This window comes from Bufo bufo, chromosome 1 (assembly GCF_905171765.1).
Source record: "Bufo bufo chromosome 1, aBufBuf1.1, whole genome shotgun sequence".
Classification (NCBI taxonomy): Eukaryota; Metazoa; Chordata; class Amphibia; order Anura; family Bufonidae; genus Bufo; species Bufo bufo.
In genome coordinates, this window is record NC_053389.1 from 40,365,540 (window position 1) to 40,391,406 (window position 25,867).

At 42.1% G+C, this 25,867-nt stretch overlaps 1 protein-coding gene across 1 annotated transcript in view; it reads left to right on the forward strand.

Annotated features, from left to right (window-relative positions):
- Positions 1 to 1,130: 1,130 nt before the first annotated feature.
- LOC120985791 overlaps positions 1,131 to 25,867 on the forward strand; it is a 79,997-nt gene continuing 55,260 nt past the window's right edge. The window contains exons 1-10 of the mRNA XM_040413974.1: positions 1,131 to 1,649; positions 3,523 to 3,601; positions 14,781 to 14,849; positions 14,988 to 15,035; positions 15,818 to 15,847; positions 18,914 to 18,943; positions 19,509 to 19,538; positions 24,179 to 24,208; positions 25,034 to 25,063; positions 25,195 to 25,242. Coding sequence (XP_040269908.1) covers positions 1,131 to 1,649; positions 3,523 to 3,601; positions 14,781 to 14,849; positions 14,988 to 15,035; positions 15,818 to 15,847; positions 18,914 to 18,943; positions 19,509 to 19,538; positions 24,179 to 24,208; positions 25,034 to 25,063; positions 25,195 to 25,242 — 913 coding nt within the window. The remainder of the gene's footprint in view (positions 1,650 to 3,522; positions 3,602 to 14,780; positions 14,850 to 14,987; positions 15,036 to 15,817; positions 15,848 to 18,913; positions 18,944 to 19,508; positions 19,539 to 24,178; positions 24,209 to 25,033; positions 25,064 to 25,194; positions 25,243 to 25,867) is intronic.

The following is a 25,867-nucleotide window of genomic DNA, read 5'->3' on the forward strand; positions in this document are numbered from 1 at the left end:
TGAAGTGGTGGCTGCCATAGATGAAAGACTCCTCAAGGTGGGCCATATAGATGTTAGCGTAGGTGGGCGCCACGTTGGACCCCATCGCCGTCCCACGCAATTGGACAAAGAAGTCGTCCTGGAAAAGGAAATAGTTTTTAGTCAAAACGAATCTAAGCAATGAAAGCAAAAAAGTCTGGCAAGATTCGGAATAATCAGAGTTGGCAAGACAAGTCTCAACCGCCCGTAGGCCCAGTTCATGATCGATCGACGTGTATAGACTACACACGTCGAACGAAACAAGAACTGCGCCTACAGGGATCTCAAGATCATTGATCTTAGATAAGAAGTCACTAGTATCTCTAATGAATGATTTGGTGGAGATAGCAAAACAGCGCAACATCTTATCAAGGAAGATTGCCACATTATAAAAGAGGGACTCTCTACCCGACACAATTGGGCGGCCAGGAGGGGGCATCACCCCCTTATGGACTTTAGGCAGTGTGTACAATATGGGTGTGCTGGGTTTATCTCGATATAAGTAACAAAAAAGTTTGTCATCAATGATGTCAGCCTGACGGGCCTGATTTAGAATATCACGCAGTTCCCTCAATAAATTAAATTTGGGGTCCTGTGTTACCCGTTTGTACACCTGTATGTCCTCAAGTTGGCCGTGGATCTCCTCGATGTACTCTCTGGTGTCCATCACCACAACCCCACCACCCTTATCGGCAGATTTGATGGTGAGGTTGTGGTCGGAGGCCAGAGAGCCCATCGCGGCGATCTCGTCAGAAGAGATGTTACCAAATCTGAGATCATTGTTCTCAGAATCATGTTTTAATTTGTCAAGGTCCCTTCGTATGGCTAATGAGAAAGCATCAACACCTGGGTGATCAATTACAGGATTAAAATTACTTTTAACATATAATCCAGTGTTAAATAAAGATAATTCCGTTAGCTTATCATCATCACATCTAGAGGTTTGACTCTGTGTTGAGAACCAAATCTTAAGCCTAATACTCTGTAGGAATCTATGTAAGTCCAGCTCCATATGAAACCAATCCGTCCTGGACACAGGGCAAAATGAAAGGCCCCTGTTCAAGACGGATTGTTGTGCTTCATTCAGGGTAATCGAGGAGATATTTACCACTATGTCGTCTATGGTAAATATCTCCTCTATTACCCTGAATGAAGCACAACAATCCGTCTTGAACAGGGGCCTTTCATTTTGCCCTGTGTCCAGGACGGATTGGTTTCATATGGAGCTGGACTTACATAGATTCCTACGGAGTATTAGGCTTAAGATTTGGTTCTCAACACAGAGTCAAACCTCTAGATGTGATGATGATAAGCTAACGGAATTATCTTTATTTAACACTGGATTATATGTTAAAAGTAATTTTAATCCTGTAATTGATCACCCAGGTGTTGATGCTTTCTCATTAGCCATACGAAGGGACCTCGACAAATTAAAACATGATTCTGAGAACAATGATCTCAGATTTGGTAACATCTCTTCTGACGAGATCGCCGCGATGGGCTCTCTGGCCTCCGACCACAACCTCACCATCAAATCTGCCGATAAGGGTGGTGGGGTTGTGGTGATGGACACCAGAGAGTACATCGAGGAGATCCACGGCCAACTTGAGGACATACAGGTGTACAAACGGGTAACACAGGACCCCAAATTTAATTTATTGAGGGAACTGCGTGATATTCTAAATCAGGCCCGTCAGGCTGACATCATTGATGACAAACTTTTTTGTTACTTATATCGAGATAAACCCAGCACACCCATATTGTACACACTGCCTAAAGTCCATAAGGGGGTGATGCCCCCTCCTGGCCGCCCAATTGTGTCGGGTAGAGAGTCCCTCTTTTATAATGTGGCAATCTTCCTTGATAAGATGTTGCGCTGTTTTGCTATCTCCACCAAATCATTCATTAGAGATACTAGTGACTTCTTATCTAAGATCAATGATCTTGAGATCCCTGTAGGCGCAGTTCTTGTTTCGTTCGACGTGTGTAGTCTATACACGTCGATCGATCATGAACTGGGCCTACGGGCGGTTGAGACTTGTCTTGCCAACTCTGATTATTCCGAATCTTGCCAGACTTTTTTGCTTTCATTGCTTAGATTCGTTTTGACTAAAAACTATTTCCTTTTCCAGGACGACTTCTTTGTCCAATTGCGTGGGACGGCGATGGGGTCCAACGTGGCGCCCACCTACGCTAACATCTATATGGCCCACCTTGAGGAGTCTTTCATCTATGGCAGCCACCACTTCAGACATGTTCTGGGGTGGTGGCGCTATATTGATGACATCTTCTTGGTGTGGACGGGCGACACGTTGGGCCTCCTCGCCTTCCACGCATATCTCAACGAAGTTGACCCAACTGTGAAGTTTACCGTGGTTCATTCAACGGATAGACTGCAGTTCCTGGATACGGAGGTCCGGATCATGGGACGAGGTCTGAGCACAGATCTGTTTGTGAAACCAACTGATAGAAATACTCTATTGAGATATGAGAGCCATCACCCTCGTTCCATGATCCGGTCCTTACCTTTCAGCCAGTTCCTCCGTGTTCAGCGGATAGTCAAGGATGAACAAAAGAGACATACTAGGTTTAAAGAAATGGGCCACAAATTTGTCAAACGTGGTTACCCAAAAAAATTAATTAAGGATACCATTACGAGAGTGGAGTATCACTCCAGTGATATCAGGTCTCAGGTTGCCCCCAAAAATCCACGCATTCCCTTCATTACCCAATTTTCCACTGATAGCTCGCATATCGCTACTATCATTCGGAAACATTGGAGCCTGTTAGGGAATAGTTTTCCTCACATTGAAGAATTTAACACACCCCCTTTGTTTTCATATCGGAGAGGACGAAATCTGGGAGACAGATTAGTAAAAGCCGACGTGGGCAGTGCCAAAACTAGTGTAAGAGAAATGTGTGGCTCTACTCGCACTGGGTGCTATCCTTGTTACCACTGCATAAACTGCAAACTTATGATTAAGGGAGATAAATTTTTCAATCCGGCCACTAATGGAGTGATCAAAATCACTCAATTTCTCACCTGTGACTCATCCTACGTGGTCTACCAACTGACCTGCCCCTGCGGCAAGTGGTACGTTGGCGAGACCACGTGGGATGTAAAGACACGGCTTAATCAGCATCGCTATTCCATCAGGAAGGAGAAAATGGACTTGCCGGTGTCCAAACATTTTAAAGATGCAGGACATACGCAAAATGATCTGAAATTTCGTATTTTGGAACAAATAGAACTAGGGAGACGGGGAGGAGATAGACAAGCTCTCCTCAAAAAACGTGAATTATATTGGATTTACACTTTAAAGACTCTAAAACCCAATGGGTTAAACGTCGACTTTAGGGTTGATTAGTACTGTCTCATTCCGTTAATCGCCTGATCCATATTCCCAACTGTATGGTGAATGTACATGTTTTTACATTAAAGCGTGTAACCAAGCAAAAAGTTTTTTACGAGAATTATACATAATTTCTCTTTTTTGTTTTTAGATAAAGAATACTCTCAAGGTCACAACTGTGGTGCTGTATGATGCAAAGTCCATTGCGGCTCCAGTCGGCCACCCATATTGTATACATTGGATCCACATCATGATATTTGGACTGCTGCTGCAACATTAATGCGTATTGTTGTCTTTTTTGCACTAGTTGTCCGCCCAAATAGTCGTTATATCTTCTATTAAATATTTATATTTATATATATTCTATAGGGTACTTGAATTTTTTTATATATACAGCTATGGCTGTGAGACTGAATTGCATTGGTGATAGAGTGATGCACCCTTATACATGAGCAGTGGCGGTTCGTGGGTTTACCCTGGCGACGCCTACTTCTCTGCCATTCTAACACTGATGGATCACTAACGTGACCTGCCAGTGTTGGGTATCTTTCTCTTTTCACTATTTGCATAGCCTCTTTACATCTGTTCTATAGGTTGATAAGACGCTCAATCCAGTGACCTTATATGTATACCATGTAGATCACGGGCTGTTAGTGTCCTAGACCTTACCTCCTATATAAGCTCCTTTATCATATTATATTTCCACAATTCCGTTCCCTATACCCAGTTAATCATTCATGTATGTGACTACGATTACGTAGTGACTGATGGGCGGCTCCTACTGCTATCTTGACATGCGCATATCACTTGTGAGGCTGTCTCGGCCATCCTGATTGTGGTTGCCAGTGTGTCCCTAGACGCTAGAAGTAACGCGATATTTGCTTGTCCCGCGCATGCGCGGTTAGTGAATGGGAACGCCGCGGAGCACACGATTTGAATTACATACAGTCACCCAGCTGACAGTGAGTGTTTTTAACTTCACGCAATTATTGTTTTCACCTGCACCTATTAAGACCTTCTGTACACAACGTAAAGGATGTTGTAATAATGAATTTTCATTTATCCTCATTATACTTGTCAGATCATGACAGTGATTTTCATATATCTATGTAATTGTTTGTTTCACTTTATATATCAATTTTTCATCATGTTTTATTAATTGGTGTCATATTAGTAGTTGATCAATGTCCCTATATAAAGCACGCTTGTAACACTTGTGCACTAGGCTTGATAAAGACAGCAACAAGCTGTCGAAACGTCGCTTGACTTTGGGTCAATAAACCACACGATTTTCTTTGTAATATTGGAGTGCTGCTGGCTGATTTATTATCTCTAGTTCATTGGACCTAGGTGCTGGACCTCACTGGCCGGACGTGCACCCCACGCTTCTACAGTGTGCTGCTTCCTCGTTTTCCAAATTCTATCTATCTATCTATCTATCTACAGTACAGACCAAAAGTTTGGACACACCTTCTCATTCAAAGAGTTTTCTTTATTTTCATGACTATGAAGGCATCAAAACTATGAATTAACACATGTGGAATTATATACATAACAAACAAGTGTGAAACAACTGAAAATATGTCATATTCTAGGTTCTTCAAAGTAGCCACCTTTTGCTTTGATTACTGCTTTGCACACTCTTGGCATTCTCTTGATGAGCTTCAAGAGGTAGTCCCCTGAAATGGTTTTCCAACAGTCTTGAAGGAGTTCCCAGAGATGCTTAGCACTTGTTGGCCCTTTTGCCTTCACTCTGCGGTCCAGCTCACCCCAAACCATCTCGATTGGGTTTAGGTCCGGTGACTGTGGAGGCCAGGTCATCTGGCGCAGCACCCCATCACTCTCCTTCATGGTCAAATAGCCCTGATTGACTGACCTTCATTTCTTAAAGTAATGATGGCCACTAGTTTTTCTTTACTTAGCTGCTTTTTTCTTGCCATAATACAAATTCTAACAGTCTATTCAGTAGGACTATCAGCTATGTATCCACCTGACTTCTCCTCAATGCAACTGATGGTCCCAACCACATTTATAAGGCAAGAAATCCCACTTATTAAACCTGACAGGGCACACCTGTGAAGTGAAAACCATGTCAGGGGACTACCTCTTGAAGCTCATCAAGAGAATGCCAAGAGTGTGCAAAGCAGTAATCAAAGCAAAAGGTGGCTACTTTGAAGAACCTAGAATATGACATATTTTCAGTTGTTTCACACTTGTTTGTTATGTATATAATTCCACATGTGTTAATTCATAATTTTGATGCCTTCAGTGTGAATCTACAATTTTCATAACATGTGCATAGTGACATACATAAGTAGTAACAGTGATTAGCATAATTACAAATCAATTCAAATTGTCATAAGCACAGATAAGATAAATATACAAAATACAGTCATATAAATGATATAATTCATCCATGCGACTAGTGTACATATAATAGCGAATACGTGCATACATAAAATTACATAGTATAATTCATATTGTGTACAATATACCCCACTCTTGCATAATTGATAATTATTACAGCAGTGAAAAAGGTGTGTGAATAAAAAAGTTGATTAACCACCTCAGCCCCCAGTGCTTAAACACCCTGAAAGACCAGGCCACTTTTTACACTTCTGACCTACACTACTTTCACCGTTTATTGCTCGGTCATGCAACTTACCACCCAAATGAATTTTACCTCCTTTTCTTCTCACTAATAGAGCTTTCATTTGGTGGTATTTCATTGCTGCTGACATTTTTACTTTTTTTGTTATTAATCGAAATTTAACGATTTTTTTGCAAAAAAATGACATTTTTCACTTTCAGTTGTAAAATTTTGCAAAAAAAACGACATCCATATAGAAATTTTGCTCTAAATTTATAGTTCTACATGTCTTTGATAAAAAAAAAATGTTTGGGTAAAAAAAAAATGGTTTGGGTAAAAGTTATAGCGTTTACAAACTATGGTACAAAAATGTGAATTTCCGCTTTTTGAAGCAGCTCTGACTTTCTGAGCACCTGTCATGTTTCCTGAGGTTCTACAATGCCCAGACAGTACAAACACCCCACAAATGACCCCATTTCTGAAAGTACACACCCTAAGGTATTCGCTGATGGGCATAGTGAGTTCATAGAACTTTTTATTTTTTGTCACAAGTTAGCGGAAAATGATGATTTTTTTTTCTTTTTTTTTTTTTCTTACAAAGTCTCATATTCCACTAACTTGTGACAAAAAATAAAAAGTTCTATGAACTCACTATGCCCATCAGCGAATACCTTGGGGTCTCTTCTTTCCAAAATGGGGTCACTTGTGGGGTAGTTATACTGCCCTGGCATTCTAGGGGCCCAAATGTGTGGTAAGGAGTTTGAAATCAAATTCAGTAAAAAATGACCTGTGAAATCCGAAAGGTGCTCTTTGGAATATGGGCCCCTTTGCCCACCTAGGCTGCAAAAAAGTGTCACACATCTGGTATCCCCGTACTCAGGAGAAGTTGAGGAATGTGTTTTGGGGTGTCTTTTTACATATACCCATGCTGGGTGAGATAAATATCTTGGTCAAATGCCAACTTTGTATAAAAAAATGGGAAAAGTTGTCTTTTGCCAAGATATTTCTCTCACCCAGCATGGGTATATATAAAATGACACCCCAAAACACATTCCCCACCTTCTCCTGAGTACGGAGATACCAGATGTGTGACACTTTTTTGCAGCCTAGGTGGGCAAAGGGGCCCATATTCCAAAGAGCACCTTTCGGATTTCACTCGTCATTTTTTACTGAATTTGATTTCAAACTCCTTACCACACATTTGGGCCCCTAGAATGCCAGGGCAGTATAACTACCCCACAAGTGACCCCATTTTGGAAATAAGACACCCCAAGGTATTCCGTGAGGGGCATGGCGAGTTCCTAGAATTTTTTATTTTTTGTCACAAGTTAGTGGAAAATGATGATTTTATTTTTTTATTTTTTTTTCATACAAAGTCTCATATTCCACTAACTTGTGACAAAAAATAAAAACTTCCATGAACTCACTATGCCCATCAGCGAATACCTTGGGGTCTCTTCTTTCCAAAATGGGGTCACTTGTGGGGTAGTTATACTGCCCTGGCATTCTAGGGGCCCAAATGTGTGGTAAGGAGTTTGAAATCAAATTCAGTAAAAAATGACCTGTGAAATCCGAAAGGTGCTCTTTGGAATATGGGCCCCTTTGCCCACCTAGGCTGCAAAAAAGTGTCACACATCTGGTATCCCCGTACTCAGGAGAAGTTGAGGAATGTGTTTTGGGGTGTCTTTTTACATATACCCATGCTGGGTGAGATAAATATCTTGGTCAAATGACAACTTTGTATAAAAAAATGGGAAAAGTTGTCTTTTGCCAAGATATTTCTCTCACCCAGCATGGTTATATATAAAATGACACCCCAAAACACATTCCCCACCTTCTCCTGAGTACGGAGATACCAGATGTGTGACACTTTTTTGCAGCCTAGGTGGGCAAAGGGGCCCATATTCCAAAGAGCACCTTTCGGATTTCACTCGTCATTTTTTACTGAATTTGATTTCAAACTCCTTACCACACATTTGGGCCCCTAGAATGCCAGGGCAGTATAACTACCCCACAAGTGACCCCATTTTGGAAAGAAGACACCCCAAGGTATTCCGTGAGGGGCATGGCGAGTTCCTAGAATTTTTTATTTTTTGTCACAAGTTAGTGGAAAATGATGATTTTTTTTTTTTTTTTTTTTTCATACAAAGTCTCATATTCCACTAACTTGTGACAAAAAATAAAAACTTCCATGAACTCACTATGCCCATCAGCGAATACCTTGGGGTCTCTTCTTTCCAAAATGGGGTCACTTGTGGGGTAGTTATACTGCCCTGGCATTCTAGGGGCCCAAATGTGTGGTAAGGAGTTTGAAATCAAATTCTGTAAAAAATGACCTGTGAAATCCGAAAGGTGCTCTTTGGAATATGGGCCCCTTTGCCCACCTAGGCTGCAAAAAAGTGTCACACATCTGGTATCCCCGTACTCAGGAGAAGTTGAGGAATGTGTTTTGGGGTGTCTTTTTACATATACCCATGCTGGGTGAGATAAATATCTTGGTCAAATGACAACTTTGTATAAAAAAAATGGGAAAAGTTGTCTTTTGCCAAGATATTTCTCTCACCCAGCATGGGTATATATAAAATGACACCCCAAAACACATTCCCCACCTTCTCCTGAGTACGGAGATACCAGATGTGTGACACTTTTTTGCAGCCTAGGTGGGCAAAGGGGCCCATATTCCAAAGAGCACCTTTCGGATTTCACTCGTCATTTTTTACAGAATTTGATTTCAAACTCCTTACCACACATTTGGGCCCCTAGAATGCCAGGGCAGTATAACTACCCCACAAGTGACCCCATTTTGGAAAGAAGAGACCCCAAGGTATTCGCTGATGGGCATAGTGAGTTCATAGAACTTTTTATTTTTTGTCACAAGTTAGTGGAATATGAGACTTTGTATGAAAAAAAATAAAATAAAAAAAATCATCATTTTCCACTAACTTGTGACAAAAAATAAAAAATTCTAGGAACTTGCCATGCCCCTCACGGAATACCTTGGGGTGTCTTCTTTCCAAAATGGGGTCACTTGTGGGGTAGTTATACTGCCCTGGCATTTTCCAGGGGCCCTAATGTGTGGTAAGTAGGTAAATGACCTGTGAAATCCGAAAGGTGCTCTTTGGAATGTGGGCCCCTTTGCCCACCTAGGCTGCAAAAAAGTGTCACACATCTTGTATCTCCATACTCAGGAGAAGGTGGGGAATGTGTTTTGGGGTGTCATTTTACATATACCCATGCTGGGTGAGAGAAATATCTTGGCAAAAGACAACTTTTCCCATTTTTTTATACAAAGTTGGCATTTGACCAAGATATTTATCTCACCCAGCATGGGTATATGTAAAAAGACACCCCAAAACACATTCCTCAACTTCTCCTGAGTACGGAGATACCAGATGTGTGACACTTTTTTGCAGCCTAGGTGGGCAAAGGGGCCCAAATTCCTTTTAGGAGGGCATTTTTAGACATTTGGATACCAGACTTCTTCTCACGCTTTGGGGCCCCTAAAATGCCAGGGCAGTATAAATACCCCACATGTGACCCCATTTTGGAAAGAAGACACCCCAAGGTATTCAATGAGGGGCATGGCGAGTTTATTGAAAAAAACATTTTTTGGCACAAGTTAGCGGAAATTGATTTTTTTGATTTTGTTCTCACAAAGTCTCCCTTTCCGCTAACTTGGGACAAAAATTTCAATCTTTCATGGACTCAATATGCCCCTCAGCGAATACCTTGGGGTGTCTTCTTTCCAAAATGGTGTTATTTGTGGGGTGTTTGTACTGCCCTGGCATTTGAGGGTCTCCGCAATCATTACATGTATGCCCAGCATTAGGAGTTTCTGCTATTCTCCTTATATTGAGCATACGGGTAATGAGATTTTTTTTTTCCGTTCAGCCTCTGGACTGAAAGAAAAAAATGAACGGCACAGATTTCTTCATTCGCATCGATCAATGTGGATGAAAAAATCTCTGCCAAAAAAAGAAAAAGGAGGGGAAAGGCGTCTGCCAGGACATAGGAGCTCCGCCCAACATCCATACCCACTTCAGCTCGTATGCCCTGGCAAACCAGATTTCTCCATTCACATCAATCGATGTGGATGAATAAATCATTGCCGGGATTTTTTTTTTTATATATACAAAGTGTTTGCCAAAGTATATGAACACCGCCACCTCCTCAGCTCATATGCCTCGGCAAACATATCTTTTACTGCAGAGGAGAAATCTCGTCTTGCAGCGCCGCATACACCGACTTGCGTGTAATCTGACAGCAGCGCAATGCTTCTGTCCGAATGCACATCAGTGCTGCAGCTGGTCGATCGGTTGGTCCACCTGAAAGGTAAAAAAAACAAAACAAAAAAGAAAAAACCAGGCCGCAAAGCAATAACTTTATTAACTTTAGAACAGAACATATTAACTTTTTTTAACTTTTTTAACTTTTTTACTTACCGGTAATTTTTTTTTTGTTTAGTTTTTTTTACCTTTATAGAACAAACCTCTCCTTCCCCATGGGACAATGTGCAAAGCGCAAATCGCCCAAAGATGTGGCGAAGTACGTTATGCACTTTATCCCAGGTGAAAGGAGAGGTTTGCAGCAGCTGAGAGTAAAAGGGCCCTAATAGCCCTGTGTGCCTGTCCTGTGAGATGCAATCCCTATGCTAGGTGTACCTGTGTGTGGTACTTCCGGAAACACTCACCAAAGCATAGGGCAGGGTGGTCAGGACAGTCAGGACAGAAATAGCGGGTGTCACGCCTTATTCCACTCCTGCTACAGACACGACATCTTTTTCGGGGTGACGGTTGGGTTGAGGTACCAGGAACGACACTGGGGAAATGTCGCTCGTGTAGACGGCTAACTACACTGGTGGATGGGGCCACGGAACCTCCTGGGTAAAGGAGGTTCTCGATGATCTCTTCCTGGAATTTGAGGAAAGATCGTGTTCTCCCAGCCTTACTGTAGAGAACAAAACTATTGTACAGCGCCAATTGAATTAAATATACAGACACCTTCTTATACCAGCGTCTGGTTCTGCGGGAAACTAAATACGGAGACAACATCTGGTCATTGAAGTCCACCCCTCCCATGAGCGCATTATAGTCGTGGACACAGAGGGGCTTTTCAATGACACGGGTTGCTCGCTCAATTTGGATTGTCGTGTCTGCGTGAATGGAGGAGAGCATGTAAACGTCACGCTTGTCTCTCCATTTCACCGCGAGCAGTTCTTCGTTACACAAGGCAGCCCTCTCCCCCCTTGCAAGACGGGTGGTTACAAGCCGTTGGGGGAAGCCCACGCGACTAGTTCGCGCGGTGCCACAGGCGCAAATCCGTTCTAGAAACAAATGCCTAAAGAGGGCCACACTTGTGTAAAAATTGTCCACATAAAGATGGTACCCCTTGCCGAATAAGGGTGACACCAAGTCCCAGACTGTCTTCCCACTGCTCCCCAGGTAGTCAGGGCAACCGACCGGCTCCAGGGTCTGATCTTTTCCCTCATAGATCCGAAATTTGTGGGTATAGCCTGTGGCCCTTTCACAGAGCTTATACAATTTGACCCCATACCGGGCACGCTTGCTTGGGATGTACTGTTTGAAGCCAAGGCGCCCGGTAAAATGTATTAGGGACTCGTCTACGCAGATGTTTTGCTCGGGGGTATACAAATCTGCAAATTTCTGGTTGAAATGGTCTATGAGGGGCCGAATTTTGTGGAGCCGGTCAAAAGCTGGGTGGCCTCTGGGACGGGAGGTGGTGTTGTCGCTAAAATGCAGGAAACGGAGGATGGCCTCAAATCGTGCCCTGGACATAGCAGCAGAGAACATGGGCATGTGATGAATCGGGTGCGTTGACCAATATGACCGCAATTCATGCTTTTTTGTCAGGCCCATGTTGAGGAGAAGGCCCAAAAAAATTTTAATTTCGGAAACTTGGACTGGTTTCCACCGGAAAGGCTGGGCATAAAAGCTTCCCGGGTTGGCGGATATAAATTGTGTGGCATACTGGTTGGTCTCTGCCACGACTAAGTCCAAGAGCTCCGCAGTCAAGAACAGCTCAAAAAATCCCAGGGCCGAACCGATTTGAGCCGTCTCAACCCGAACTCCAGACTGGGCGGTGAAAGGGGGAACTACAGGTGCGGCTGAAGTTGGTGACTGCCAATCAGGGTTTGCCAGCACCTCAGGGATTCTAGGGGCTCTACGGGCCTGTCTGCGCGGTGGCTGCGACGGGGTAACTAGTGCACGTGCCACCGTACCAGCTTCAACTGCCCTTCTGGTGCTCGCCACGTCACCATGTTGTACGGCAGTGCTGGTACTAGGTCCAGGGAGGGCTGCGCTGCTGGTGTATGCCTCACCACGTGATCCGGCAGCGACAGCCCCACTCTGCTGCTCTTGAAGCGGATCCTGCATAACCTGTGGTCTAGCGACACGGGGCCGGGTACGCCTGGTGCTGCCAGGGACCTCCACCTCCTCGTCCGAACTTTGGGTCAGAGAGCCACTGCTTTCCACAGGTTCATATTCTGACCCGCTAGATTCATCAGATGAGGGTTCCCACTCCTCATCCGACTGGGTCAGAATCCTGTAGGCCTCTTCAGAAGAATACCCCCTGTTTGACATTTTGGACTACTAAATTTAGGGGTATTCCCTGAGACTACCCAAGAAAAAAAGCAAACCTGTCTTACAAAGGGGAGGCTAGCGAAGTACCGGAGGCCGCTGCGGTTGATAAAAAATATCAAAACTGATTTTTTTATCGCCGCAGTGCGTGTAAAATGAAAGTGCAGTGATCAAAAAATATATATTTTTTGTCACTGCGGTGGGGCGGGCGTGGGTGAACGCACGTGTGGGCGACCGATCAGGCCTGATCGGGCAAACACTGCGTTTTGGGTGGAGGGCGAACTAAAGTGACACTAATACTATTATAGATCTGACCGTGATCAGTTTTGATCACTTACAGATACTATAAAAGTACAAATGCTGATTAGCGATACGCTATTCAGCGAATAAAAGTGACTGCGGTGCGGTGGGCTGGGCGCTAACTGACGCTAACTACCTAACCAAGGGGCCTAAACTATCCCTAAAACCTAACAGCCAATACCAGTGAAAAAAAAAAAGTGACAGTTTACACTGATCACTTTTTTTCCTTTCACTAGTGATTGACAGGGGCGATCAAAGGGGTGATCAAAGGGTTAATTGGGGTGCAGGTGGGTGATCAGGGGCTACAGTGAAGTGTTTGGTGTACTCACAGTTCAGTCTGCTTCTCTGCTGGATCCAACCGACGAAAAGGACCAGCAGAGGAGCAGAGAAGCCATATAACAGATCATATTTACTAATATGATCTGTTATATGACTTTTGATTGGATTTTTTAAAAATCGCCAGCCTGCCAGCCAATGATCGTTGCTGGCAGGCTGGTGACGAAATTCTTCTTTGAATTTTGCCGGCCCGCGATGCGCATGCGCGGGCCGGCTTGGAGCGAAATCTCGCGTCTCGCGAGATGACGCGTATATGCGTCATTGTGCGCAGCGCTGCCACCTCCGGAACGCGAATCTGCGTACAGCGGTCCGGAGGTGGTTATAAACCTTTGAATGGATCGGAGCAGGCTGAAGCAACATGGTGGAAACTGCTGGCGTCCGGAAGCAGCAATCGCGAGACTTGTACTGGAGCTGAATGTCATTACAGACCATAACCAAGATGGCCACTATGGGAACAACCTGTTAGGGCGCATGCGCAACGCAGCATTCTCGCCCATCCAGCTTAACATAGCACTAATATATATAGGCATATACCGCAATGTTCAGCAGAGAAGCCGATCCATAAAACGGGGGCCGGCGGTTCAATGCCAGTCACCGTCAATGCCAGTCACGGATGTCCTGACGGTGACTGGCATTGAACCGCCGGCCCCCGTTTTATGGATCGGCTTCTCTGCTGAACATTGCGGTATATGCCTATATATATTAGTGCTATGTTAAGCTGGATGGGCGAGAATGCTGCGTTGCGCATGCGCCCTAACAGGTTGTTCCCATAGTGGCCATCTTGGTTATGGTCTGTAATGACATTCAGCTCCAGTACAAGTCTCGCGATAACAGACAGTGCGACGCATGCGCCGTTGCTGCTTCCGGACGCCAGCAGTTTCCACCATGTTGCTTCAGCCTGCTCCGATCCATTCAAAGGTTTTTAATCAACTTTTTTATTCACACACCTTTTTCACTGCTGTAATAATTATCAATTATGCAAGAGTGGGGTATATTGTACACAATATGAATTATACTATGTAATTTTATGTATGCACGTATTCGCTATTATATGTACACTAGTCGCATGGATGAATTATATCATTTATATGACTGTATTTTGTATATTTATCTTATCTGTGCTTATGACAATTTGAATTGATTTGTAATTATGCTAATCACTGTTACAACTTATGTATGTCACTATGCACATGTTACTCAGCTGGACAAAGGCTCCATAGAGAGAGCTGAAACGTTGCTGCTGGTTGGGTGAATAAACCTTCCACTTTCTTCACTAATTGGAGTGCTGCCTTCGTTTTTCGCTTTGTGTCTACAATTTGGACCTTGGTCACAGGTCTCATAAGGAGGATTTTTTGCACCCGTGTGTATTTCTTTTGGAGTGCTGCTTCTTTTCTTTACTTTTTTATCTATCTATCTATCTATCTATCTATCTATCTATCTATCTCTAGTACTGATTGAGATAACCTAAAGATTTTGAAGATTACAAGTAATCTATACTAATTGTTCTATGGACTTTAAATGAAAAAGAGACCAATATCAGATGGAAATATGTAATTCTATTCAGTATTGTTGCATAAAAAAATGTAGTCTCTAGTTGGTGGCCAACAAAACCTGTTTTTCTTTTAGATATAAAAGGAGGAATTCCAGCGTCAACAGGTAATGTATATAAAGATATAGGTCATCTATGTAAATGATTGGCAAGCTTTACTTGCAGTACTCTGCCTTACCACATGGAGTGCTGTTAACAGGACATATGTCTACGCAATAATAATGCCTTTCTTTATTTAATAATAGCTACCTGGTCTTTCCAAGTTGGGGGAAATCAGCCGGTGAATGGACTTGGTATGTTTTTAATAAAGACAATGCTGCGAATATTAATTAATGCAAAACCATAAATACATCTTGTCAGAGTTAAAGATTAATTATAAGGAGCCAGAGTGTTAGATAGGAGGCAACAGAGGACGTTGCTGCAGTAGTGGTTTAGGCAGGAGATGATAAGGGCATTTACTAGAGTTTTTGCATACTCTTGATTGAGGAATGTGTGGATCTGAGAGCTATTTTTTATTGGTGAATCTGGTAAAGGCAGTTTCAGTTGAGTGGTAGCCTAGGAAGGGTAGGGTAGGAAGCCAGACTGTAGCCGGTCAAAAAGGGCGCGAGATAAGAGGTGGGAGGACAATTCAAAGTGGAAATGTTTAAGGAATTTTTTGTAGGAAAGTGTTATTATTTGTTGCTGCTTACAAAGAAAGACACTGGGTCAGAGGCCTATTGAGGAGTTGTACCCTGTTATTGTCTGCTGGTTTTGTTGCTCATTTTTCAGCTTTTTTTTTTCTGTTTGTCTACTTATCTTTTTTATATCATTTTTGCCAACCTCCCTGAGCACCCAGGGAGCTCCAGAAAAAGGGGAGACCTCCAGTATACCCACAGTTGTTGGATAATCTTTTGGGTGTCACAGAAGTCTCTCGGCACCTCCAGCAGAATAACTGCTAGCTAGGTCTGGCTTCAAATACAGACCCAGGTTCCATGTAATTCTAGACAGTATTGTGGTGTAATATAAAAAACAGGCATATTTCAAAATCAATTTTGAAGCTCGAGTGAGTGGCCAATAAAACCTGTTTTTCTTTCAGATTTAAAGGAAGGAACTCCAGGGTCAACAGGTAGAGTCTATAAATATATATTATTTTGTGTGTAAATGTTTTGTGAGCTTTACTTGCAGTACCTTGCCTGACCAATTGGAGTGCTGTTAACTGGACATATACAAACTTAATAAGAATTCTTTAGTATATCTCAATAAAAAAAGTATTGACTTTAAGAATTCTTTAGTATTAGTAATACAGAGAAGAATCAAAGCTTACCAAAGACAGCTGATTTATGTGATACGATTTAGCATGGAGCCATTGACTGTGACAGATAGGTCTGCTGGGGGGCTGAGGTGGCAAAAATATAGATTCTGTTTTCACTGGGTCGCAGGAGATGGCCAACTCTGTAATGCCAAAGGAGGAGAGAGTGTGTAACAGAAGGGGCAGGTCCAGGAGGAGGAGGACAGATTAATGTAATTTGTCTTGGCAGTTAGCAGATCGTTGGTGAATTAGGTAGGGCTGTTTCAGTTGAGTGGTGGGAGTTGACTGGTGGGGTCAGAAGCCAGATGGAGCCGGTCAAACAAGAAGTGAGATTCGAAATGGCAAAGAGAATTCAAAGTGGACTTGGTGTTTAAGTGTAGTTTTGAGGGGAAAAAGAGAGCAATATGGGACGACAGCTGTCTATATCTATCTATCTATCTATCATGGTCAGCCTACTCTACCCACTTTCCCAGTACAAATACATCAATCCGTCCCAAGCAATCCAGAATGCAGAGCGTAACACCCCTGATTTCTAATAAATTTGCATTTTATTTATTCATTAAGCAGACAAAAAAAATTGTATTAAAAAGTCCCCTTGGCCTCACTCGCTTTATGCGACTTCTATGTCTGTAAAGTGTAACAAGTGCTTCATAAATGTGGTGCTCATTCTTAATAACATTTCTCGATGTAAGTGTAGTTTTGAGGGGAAAAAGAGAGCAATATGGGACGACAGCTGTCTATATCTATCTATCTATCTATCTATCCATCTACCATCTCTATTATTGAGATTAACTGAAGTCTCTGAAAATGAAATTAATTTGACAATTCTTCGTTAAAATAAAAAAGAGACCAATATCAGATGGAAAAATGTAATACAATTCAGTATTGTTAAGTAATATAAAAAAAAAAAGAATGTTCAAATAACAATTTTGAATCTCTAGTCGGTGGGAATAAAATTTATTTTTCTGGACATGCACTGAACAAAAATATAAACGCAACACTTTCGGTTTTGCTCCCATTTTGCATGAGCTGAACTCAAAGATCTGAAACATTTTCTACATACACAAAAGACACATTACTTCCAAATATTGTTCACAAATCTGTCTAAATCTGTGTTTGTAAGCACTTCTCCTTTGCTGAGATAATCCATCCCACCTCACAGGTGTGGCATATCAAGGTGCTGATTAGAAAGCACAGGTGTGCCTTAGACTGCCCAAAATAAAAGGCCACTCTGAAATGTGCAGTTTGATCACATAGCACAATGCCACAGATGTCACAACATTTGAAGGAGCGTGCAATTGGCATGCTGACTGCAGAAATGTCTACCAGAGCTGTTGCCCGTGCAATGAATGTTTATTTTTCTTCCATAAGCCGTCTTCAAAGGTGTTTCAGAGAATTTGGCATTACATCCAACCGGTCTCACAACCGCAGACCACGTGTAACCACACCAGCCCAGGATCTCCACATCCAGCATGTTCGCCTCCATGATCTTCTGAGACCAGCCACCTGGACAGCTGCAGCAACAATCAGTTTGCATAACTAACGAATTTTGGCACAAACTGTCAGAAACCGTCTCAGGAAAGCTCATCTGCATGCTCGTCATCCTCATCGGGGTCTGGACCTGACTGCAGTTCGTCATCGTAACTGACTTGAGTGGGCAAATGCTCATATTTGATGGCGCATGTTGGAGAGGCGTTCTGTTCATGGATTAGTCCCAGTTTTCACTGTTCAGGGCAGATGGCAGACAGCGTGTGTGGCGTCGTGTGGGTGAGCGGTTTGCTGATGTCAATGTCGTGGATCGAGTGGCCCATGGTATGGGCAGGCGTATGTTATGGACAACGAACACAGGTGCATTTTATTGATGGCATTTTGAATGCACAGAGATACCGTGACGAGATCCTGAGGCCCATTGTTGTGCCATTCATCCACAACCATCACCTCATGTTGCGGCATGATAATGCACAGCCCCATATTGCAAAGATCTGTACACAATTCCTGGAAGCTGAAAACATCCCAGTTCTTGCATGGCCAGCATACTCACCGGACATGTCATCCATTGAGCATGTTTGGGATGCTGTGGATCGGCGTGTACAAGCATTTTTGCAGACTCCTGGTTGAGGAATGCGTGGATCTGAGAGCTACTTTTGAGTTGAAGGCAACAGGCAGTGGAAAAGGATTGGATGTGTGGTTTGAAGGGAGGAGCAGAATCAAAGCTTACCACAAGACAACTGACTTGTGGGACCAAGCAGAGCATGGAGCAATTGACTGTGAAAGATAGGTCTGTTGGGAGGCTGAGTTAGACGGAGGAAAGATAAATTCTGTTTTCTCCATAATAAATTCTGTTTTCACTTGGCCCCAGGAGACAGTCATGCCAGGGAACGAGAGAGTGTGTAACAAAAAGGAGAAGTCAAGGGGTTGGAGAAGGCCAGAGTATTGTCATTTGTCTTGGCAGTTAGCAGATCGTTGGTGAATTTGGTAGGGCAGTTTCAGTTGAGTAGTGGGGTCAGAAGCCAGACTGCCGGTCAAAAAAGAAGTGAGACAAGAGGTGGAAAGAGAATTCAAAGTGGACTTGTTCAAATGTACTTTTGAGGAAAATAGGAGTAGTAATATGAGGTGACAGCTGTCCATATCTATCTATCTATCTATCTATCTATCTATCTATCTATCTATCTATTTATCTATCATCTCTATTATTGAGATTAACTAAATATTCTGAAGATGAAGGTGTCTATACTTTTTGTTCTCTTGACTTTAAAGGAAAAGGAGACCAATATCAGATGAAAAAATTTAATTCTATTCAGTATTGTTGTGTATTATAAAAAATGCATGTTTCAAAATTTTCAATCTGAAGTCTGTGGCCAATAAAACCTGTTTTTCTTTCAGATATAAAGGGAGGAATTCCAGGGTCAACAGGTAAAGTCTCTTAATATTTAGGTCATGTTTAAAAAAAAATCAGTAAACTTTACTGCCCGTACCCTGCCTGACAAATTGGAGTGCTGTTAGCAGGACATATGCCCAAATATTATTAGTAGAATCAAAACTTGCCCCAAGACAGACGACTTATGGGACCAGAAAGAGCATGGAGTAATTGACTGTGATAAATCACTCTGTTGGGTGCTGAGTTAGATCTCTTTGCAGTTAGCAGACCGCTGGTGAGCAGACCGCTGGTGAATTTGGTCAGGGCAGTTTCAGTTGAGTGGTAGGGTCAGAAGCCAGACTGTAACCGGTGAAAAGGAGTGAGATAAGAGATGCAAAGATAATTCAAAGTGGACAGGTTGCTAGTAGTTTTAGGAAAATAGGAGTAGAAATATGGAATAACAGCTGTCTATCTATCTTATGCCTAGATTTTAAAGGAAAAGGAGACCAATATCATTTGGAAATGCGTAGTTCTATTCAGTTTTGTTGTGTAATATAAAAATGCTTCAAAATCAGTTTTGAATCTCAAGTCTATGACTAGCAAAACCTGTTTTTCTTTCAGATATAAAGGAAGGAACTCCAAGCTCAACAGGTAAAGTATATAAATATATAGGCCATATATATACAGTAAATGGTTGGTGAGTTTTAAATGCAGTACCCTGCCTGGCCAATTGGAATGCTGTTAACAGGACATATGCCCATATATTACTAATACTTTAGTATTAGTAATACAAGGTAGAATCAAAGCTTGCCTAAAGATAACTAACTTATGGGAAAAGATAGAGCATGAAGCCATTGACTCTGATAGCTAGGTCTGTTGGGGGCTTAATTAGATGGAGAAAAGAATTTTGTTTTCACTGTATTTTGTAATGCCAAAGGATGAGAGGGTGTAACAGAAAGGAGGTGTCCACTGTGTCAAAGGGAGAACAACAGGTCAAGGAGGAGGAAAGAGTAAAGTCATTTGTCTTGGCAGTTAGCAGATCGTTGGTTCATTTGGTCATGTCAAATTAAGTTGAGTGGTGGGGTCGGAAGCCAGACTGTAGCCAGTCAAAAAGGGAGTGAGATGAGGTGTGGGAGGACAATGCAAAGTGGACATGTTATATGGGATGACTGCTATCTGTCTGTCTGTCTGTCTATCTATCTATCTATCTATCTATCTACTTATCTATCTACTTATCTATCTACCTATCTATCTACCTATCTATCTATCTATCTATCTATCTATCTATCTATCTATCTATCTTTATCTATCTATCTTTATCTATCTACCTATCTATCTATCTATCTATCTATCTATCTATCTATCTATCTATCTATCTTTATCTATCTATCTTTATCTATCTATCTATCTATCTATCTATCTATCTATCTATCTATCTATCTATCTATCTATCATCCATCACAGAGATTGGTGGTTGTTAACAACACCACTAATTCTCAAAATGTAGTCTATAAGTAATTTTCACAATAAATCTAAATGATTATTGAGCTTTACTTGCAACACCCAGCCTGAGCAAATGGACTTGGTACGTTTAAAAAAAAACAATGCTGTGAATATTAACCGCCTCCCGACCGCCTAACGCAGGGATGCGTCCTGTGGGCGGTCGGTTTGTTCCTCGCTGACGCATCGGCGCGTCATCTCGCGAGACGCGAGATTTCCTGTGAATGCGCGCACACAGGAGCGCGCGTTCACAGGATCGGAAGGTAAACGAGCTGATCTACAGCCTGCCAGTGGCGATCATTCGCTGGCAGGCTGTAGATGCGATTTTTTAACCCCTGAAAGGTATATCAGACGCTGTTTTGTTAACAGCGTCTGATATACCTGCTACCTGGTCCTCTGGTGGTTCCTTTTGCTTGGATCGACCACCAGAGGACACAGGCAGCTCTGTAAGTAGCATCAAGCACCACACTACACTATACCCCCCTGTCACTTATTAACCCCTTATTAACCCCTGATCACCCCATATAGACTACCTGATCACCCCCCTGTCATTGATCACCCCCCTGTAAGGCTCCATTCAGACGTCCGTATGTGTTTTGCAGATCTGCGGATCCACAGATCCGCGGATCCGCAAAACACGGACACCGCGGATCCGCAAAACACGGACACCGGCAATGTGCTTTCTGCATTTTGCGGATCCGCACATTGCCAGAGCTATATAGAAAATGCCTTTTCTTGTCCGCAATTGCGGACAAGAATAGGACATGTTCTATAGGCTCTACAAAAAACGCAGTGTTCGCCCGATCAGGCCTGATCTTGTCCGCCCCACCGCAGTTGCAGAAATTTTTTATTTGTCTGATCACTGCAAAAACACCGTAAAATCACTGCGGCGCTATAAAGATCACTTTTGAGGGGCATGGCGAGTTCATAGATTTTTTTTGGCACAAAGTAGCGGAAATAGATTTTATTTTATTTTTTTTTCTTACAAAGTCTCATATTCCACTAACTTGTGACAAAAAATTAAATCTCACATGAACTCACCATACCCCTCACGGAATCCAAATGCGTAAAAATTTTTAGACATTTATATTCCAGACTTCTTCTCACGCGTTAGGGCCCCTAAAATGCCAGAGCAGTATAAATACCCCACATGTGACCCCATTTTGGAAAGAAGACACTTCAAGATATTTCATGAGGGGCATGGCGAGTTCATGTAAAATTAAATTTTTGGTCACAAGTTAGTGGAATATGAGACTTTGTAAGAGAACAAAAAAAAATGGGGTTACTCATGGGGTTTTTATGCTGCCCTGGCATTTTAGGGGTCCTAAAGCGTGAGAAGTAGTTTGGAATCCAAATGCGTAAAAAATGCCCTGTGAAATTCTAGAGATACTCATTGGAATTTGGGCCCCTTTGTGCACCTAGGCTGCAAAAAAGTGTCACACATGTGGTATTGCCGTACTCAGGAGAAGGAGGGCAATGTGTTTTGTGGTGTATTTTTACATATACCCATACTGTGTGTGAGAAATATCTCTGTAAAATGACAACTTTGTATAAAAAAATGGGAATAGTTGTCTTTTACAGAGATATTTATCTCACCCAGCATGGGTATATGTAAAAATACACCCCAAAACACATTGCTCTACTTCTTCTGAGTACGGCGATACCACATGTGTGACACTTTTTTGCAGCCTAGGTGCGCAAAGGGGCCCAAATTCCAATGAGTACTTTTAGGATTTCACAGGGCATTTTTACGCATTTGGATTCCGAACTACTTCTCACACTTTAGGGCCCCTAAAATGCCAGGGCAGTATAAATACCCCACAAGTGACCCCATTTTAGAAAGAAGACACCCCAAGGTATTCAGTGAGGGGTATGGTGAGTTCATTTTTTGTCACAAGTTAGTGGAATATGAGACTTTGGAAGAAAAAAAAAAATATATCATTTTCCGCTAACTTGTGACAAAAAATAAAAACTTCCATGAACTCACTATGCCCATCAGCGAATACCTTAGGGTGTCTACTTTCCGAAATGGGGTCATTTGTGGGGTGTTTCTACTGTCTGGGCATTGTAGAACTTCAGGAAACATGACAGGTGCTCAGAAAGTCAAAGTGCGTAAATTCACATTTTTGCACCATAGTTTGTAAACGCTATAACTTTTACCCAAACCAATAAATATACACTTCTTGCATTTTTTTTTATCAAAGACATGTAGAACAATAAATTTAGAGGGAAATTTATATAGAAATGTAGTTTTGTTTGAAAAATTTTACAAAAATTTCGGTCAATTTTGATTAATATCAAAAAAAGTTTAAATGTCAGCAGCAATGAAATACCACCAAATGAAAGCTCTATTAGTGAGAAGAAAAGGATGTAAAAATTCATTTGGGTGGTAAGTTGTATGACCGAGCAATAAACCGTGAAAGTAGTGTAGTGCAGAATTGTAAAAAGTGGTCTGGTCATTAAGGGGGTTTAAGCTAGAGGAGCTGAGGTGGTTAATGAATGCAACATCATAAATACATTTTTTCAGAGCTAAATATTGATTAGAAGGGCAACAGAGAAAATTGCTGCAGTAGTCTAGGCAGGAGACAATAAGGGCATGTACAAGCATTTTTGCAGACTCCTGGTTGAGGAATGTGTGGATCTGAAAGCTACTTTACAGTTGAAGGTTTCAGGCGGTGGAAAGGGCTTGGATGTGTGGTTTGAAGAGCAGAGCAGAATCAGAGCTTACCACAAGACAACTGACTTGTGGGACCAAGCAGAGATTAAGCTATTAACTGTGATAGATAGGTCTGTTGGGGGGATAAGTTAGATGAGGTAAAGATAAATTCAGTTTTCTCCATAATAAATTCTGTTTTCACTTGGCCCCAGGAGAAGGACAAGTCTGTGATGCCAGGTAACGAGAGAGTGTGTAACATAAAGGAGAGGTCAAAGACTTGGAAAAGGCAAGAGTAATGTAATTTGTCTTGGCAGTTAGCAGATTGTTGGTGAACTTGGTCAGGGCAGTTTCAGTTGACTGGTAGGGTCGGCGGCCAGACTGTAGCCAGTCAAAAAAGGGAGCGAAATAAGAGTTGGGAGGACAATTCAAAGTGTTGTTCAAATAGTTTTGAGTAAATTGTTATTATGTGTTGCTGCTTACAAAGAAAGAAACTGGGAAAGAGGCCTATTGAGAAGTCGCACCATGTCATTGTCTGCTGATTGTGTTTCTTCTTTTTTACGTTTTTTTTTGTATCTGTCTATCTATCTTTTATATCATTTTTGCCAACCTCCCTGAGCATCCAGGGAGCTCTAGAAAAAGGGGATACCTCCAGTACTCCTACAGGTGTTGAAGAATTTCCTGGGTGTCACAGAAGTCTCTTGGCACCATCTGCAGATATACTGCTAGCTAGGTCTGGCACTGACCCAGGTTCTGGCACAAACCCAGGTTCCAAACACATAGTGGAGGAGCAGTAGGAAGGGGAACAGGGACCCCCAGTGTGTGGAGCATGTTGTACACCCACATTTTTCATTCAAAGTTAACAAATTTGATCTGAATCTCTTATCAAAGTATGTTTTATCTATCTATCTATCTATCTATCTATCATCTATATTATTTAGACTATAAGATTATAAAGACGATGAAGTTAACTGTACTATTTGCTCTCTTGATTTTAAATAAAATGGAGACCAATATCAGATGGAATATGTATTTCTATTCAGTATTGTTGTGTATTTTTTTTTTTTAAATACAGGCATGTTTCAAAATCTATTTTGAATCTCCAGTCGGTGGCTAATAAAACATGTTTTTCTTTCAGCTATAAAGGGAGGAACTCCAGATACCACAGGTAAAGTATATAAATATATAGGTCATGTTAGTAAATGATTGGTGATTTATACTTGAGGTACCCTGCCAGACCAATTGGAGCGCTGTTAACAAGACATATACCCACATAATAATATTAATACTTTAGTAATATTAATACAAAGCAGAATTAAAGCTTACCCAAAGATATCTGCTTATGGGACCAGAGAAGAGCATGGAGCCATTGACTGTGATAGACAGGTCTGTTGGGGGGCTGAGGTGGGGGGAAGATAAATTCTTGTTTTAAGTTTGCCACAGGAGATGGCCAACTCTGTAATGCCAAAGTATGAGAGAGTGTGTAAAAGAAGGGAGAGGTCAACTGTGCCAAAGGCAAAGGACGGGTCCTGGAGGAGGAAGCCAAAGTAATGTCTTTTGTCTTGGCAGTTAGCAGATCGTAGGTGAATTTGGTCAGGGCAGTTTCAGTTGAATGGTGGGGTCAGAAGCGAGAGTGTAGGCGGTGAAACAAGGAGTGAGATGAGAAGTTAAAAGACAATTCAAACTGGACTTATCCAAGTGTACTTTTGGGAAAAACAATAGTAGTGATATAGGACAACAGCTGTCTATATCTATCTATCTATCTATCTGTTTTTCTGTCTATTATATATAATCTCTATTATTGAGATTAACTGAAAATTCTTAACATGATGAAGTTATCTGTACTATTTGTTCTCTTGACTTTAAATGAAAAGGAGACCAATATCAGATGGAAATATATAATTCTATTCAGTATTGTTGTGTAAAAAAATGCATGCTTCAAAATCAATTTTGAAGCTCAGTCAATGGCCAACAAAACCTGTTTTTCTTCCAGATATAAAGGGAGGAACTCCAGGGTCATCAGGTAACGCATATAAATATATAGGTCATGTATGAAAATGATTGATGTGCTTTACATGCAGTACCCTGCCTGACCGTATGGAGAGCTGTTAACAGGACATATGTCCACTAATACCTTTCTTTACTTAATAATAGGTAGCTGGTCTTATCAATTTGGGGGAAATCAGCCGGCAAATGGACTTGGTAAGTTTAAAAAAAAAGACAATGCTGTGAATATTAATTAATCCAACACATAGAGCTAAAGATTGATTAGAAGGGCGCCGGAGTGTTAGATAGGAGGCAACAGAGAAAGTTGTTGCAGTGGTCTAGGCAGTCCGCCCATGGTGCCGGCTTTCAGGGGGTGCCAGAGCCTAGAAGCAATGAGCGCTTCCATCAATATAGATGGAAGCGTTCATTGCTGGGGCACAGGGAGCTGTGGTCCTGTCAAACAGCTCCCTGCGCTCTGTCTCTCCCACACTGTATGCTGAGGCAGGATGACTTCTCCCTGCTTCACCATTCAGCCTGCAGGCACGGATCGCGCAGACTGTGTGGGCGGAGCCTGCAGCCCTGAAATCTGCAGAAGCTACACCCACACAGTGCTGTAGAGCGATCTGTGTCTGTAGGGGAGAGAGGACTGTGAGCTTCAGGAATGGGACAAGGTGAGTAGGTAATGTGTTTTTTTCTTTTTATTTAACAGAGGGCATTTCTACCATGGTGGGGGTACAGAGGGTATTTCTACCATGAAGGGGGCACAGAGGGCAAAATTACTACCAAGGCGGCACAGAGGGTTTTACTACTGCAAAGGGTGCACAGAGGGCATTATTACTAC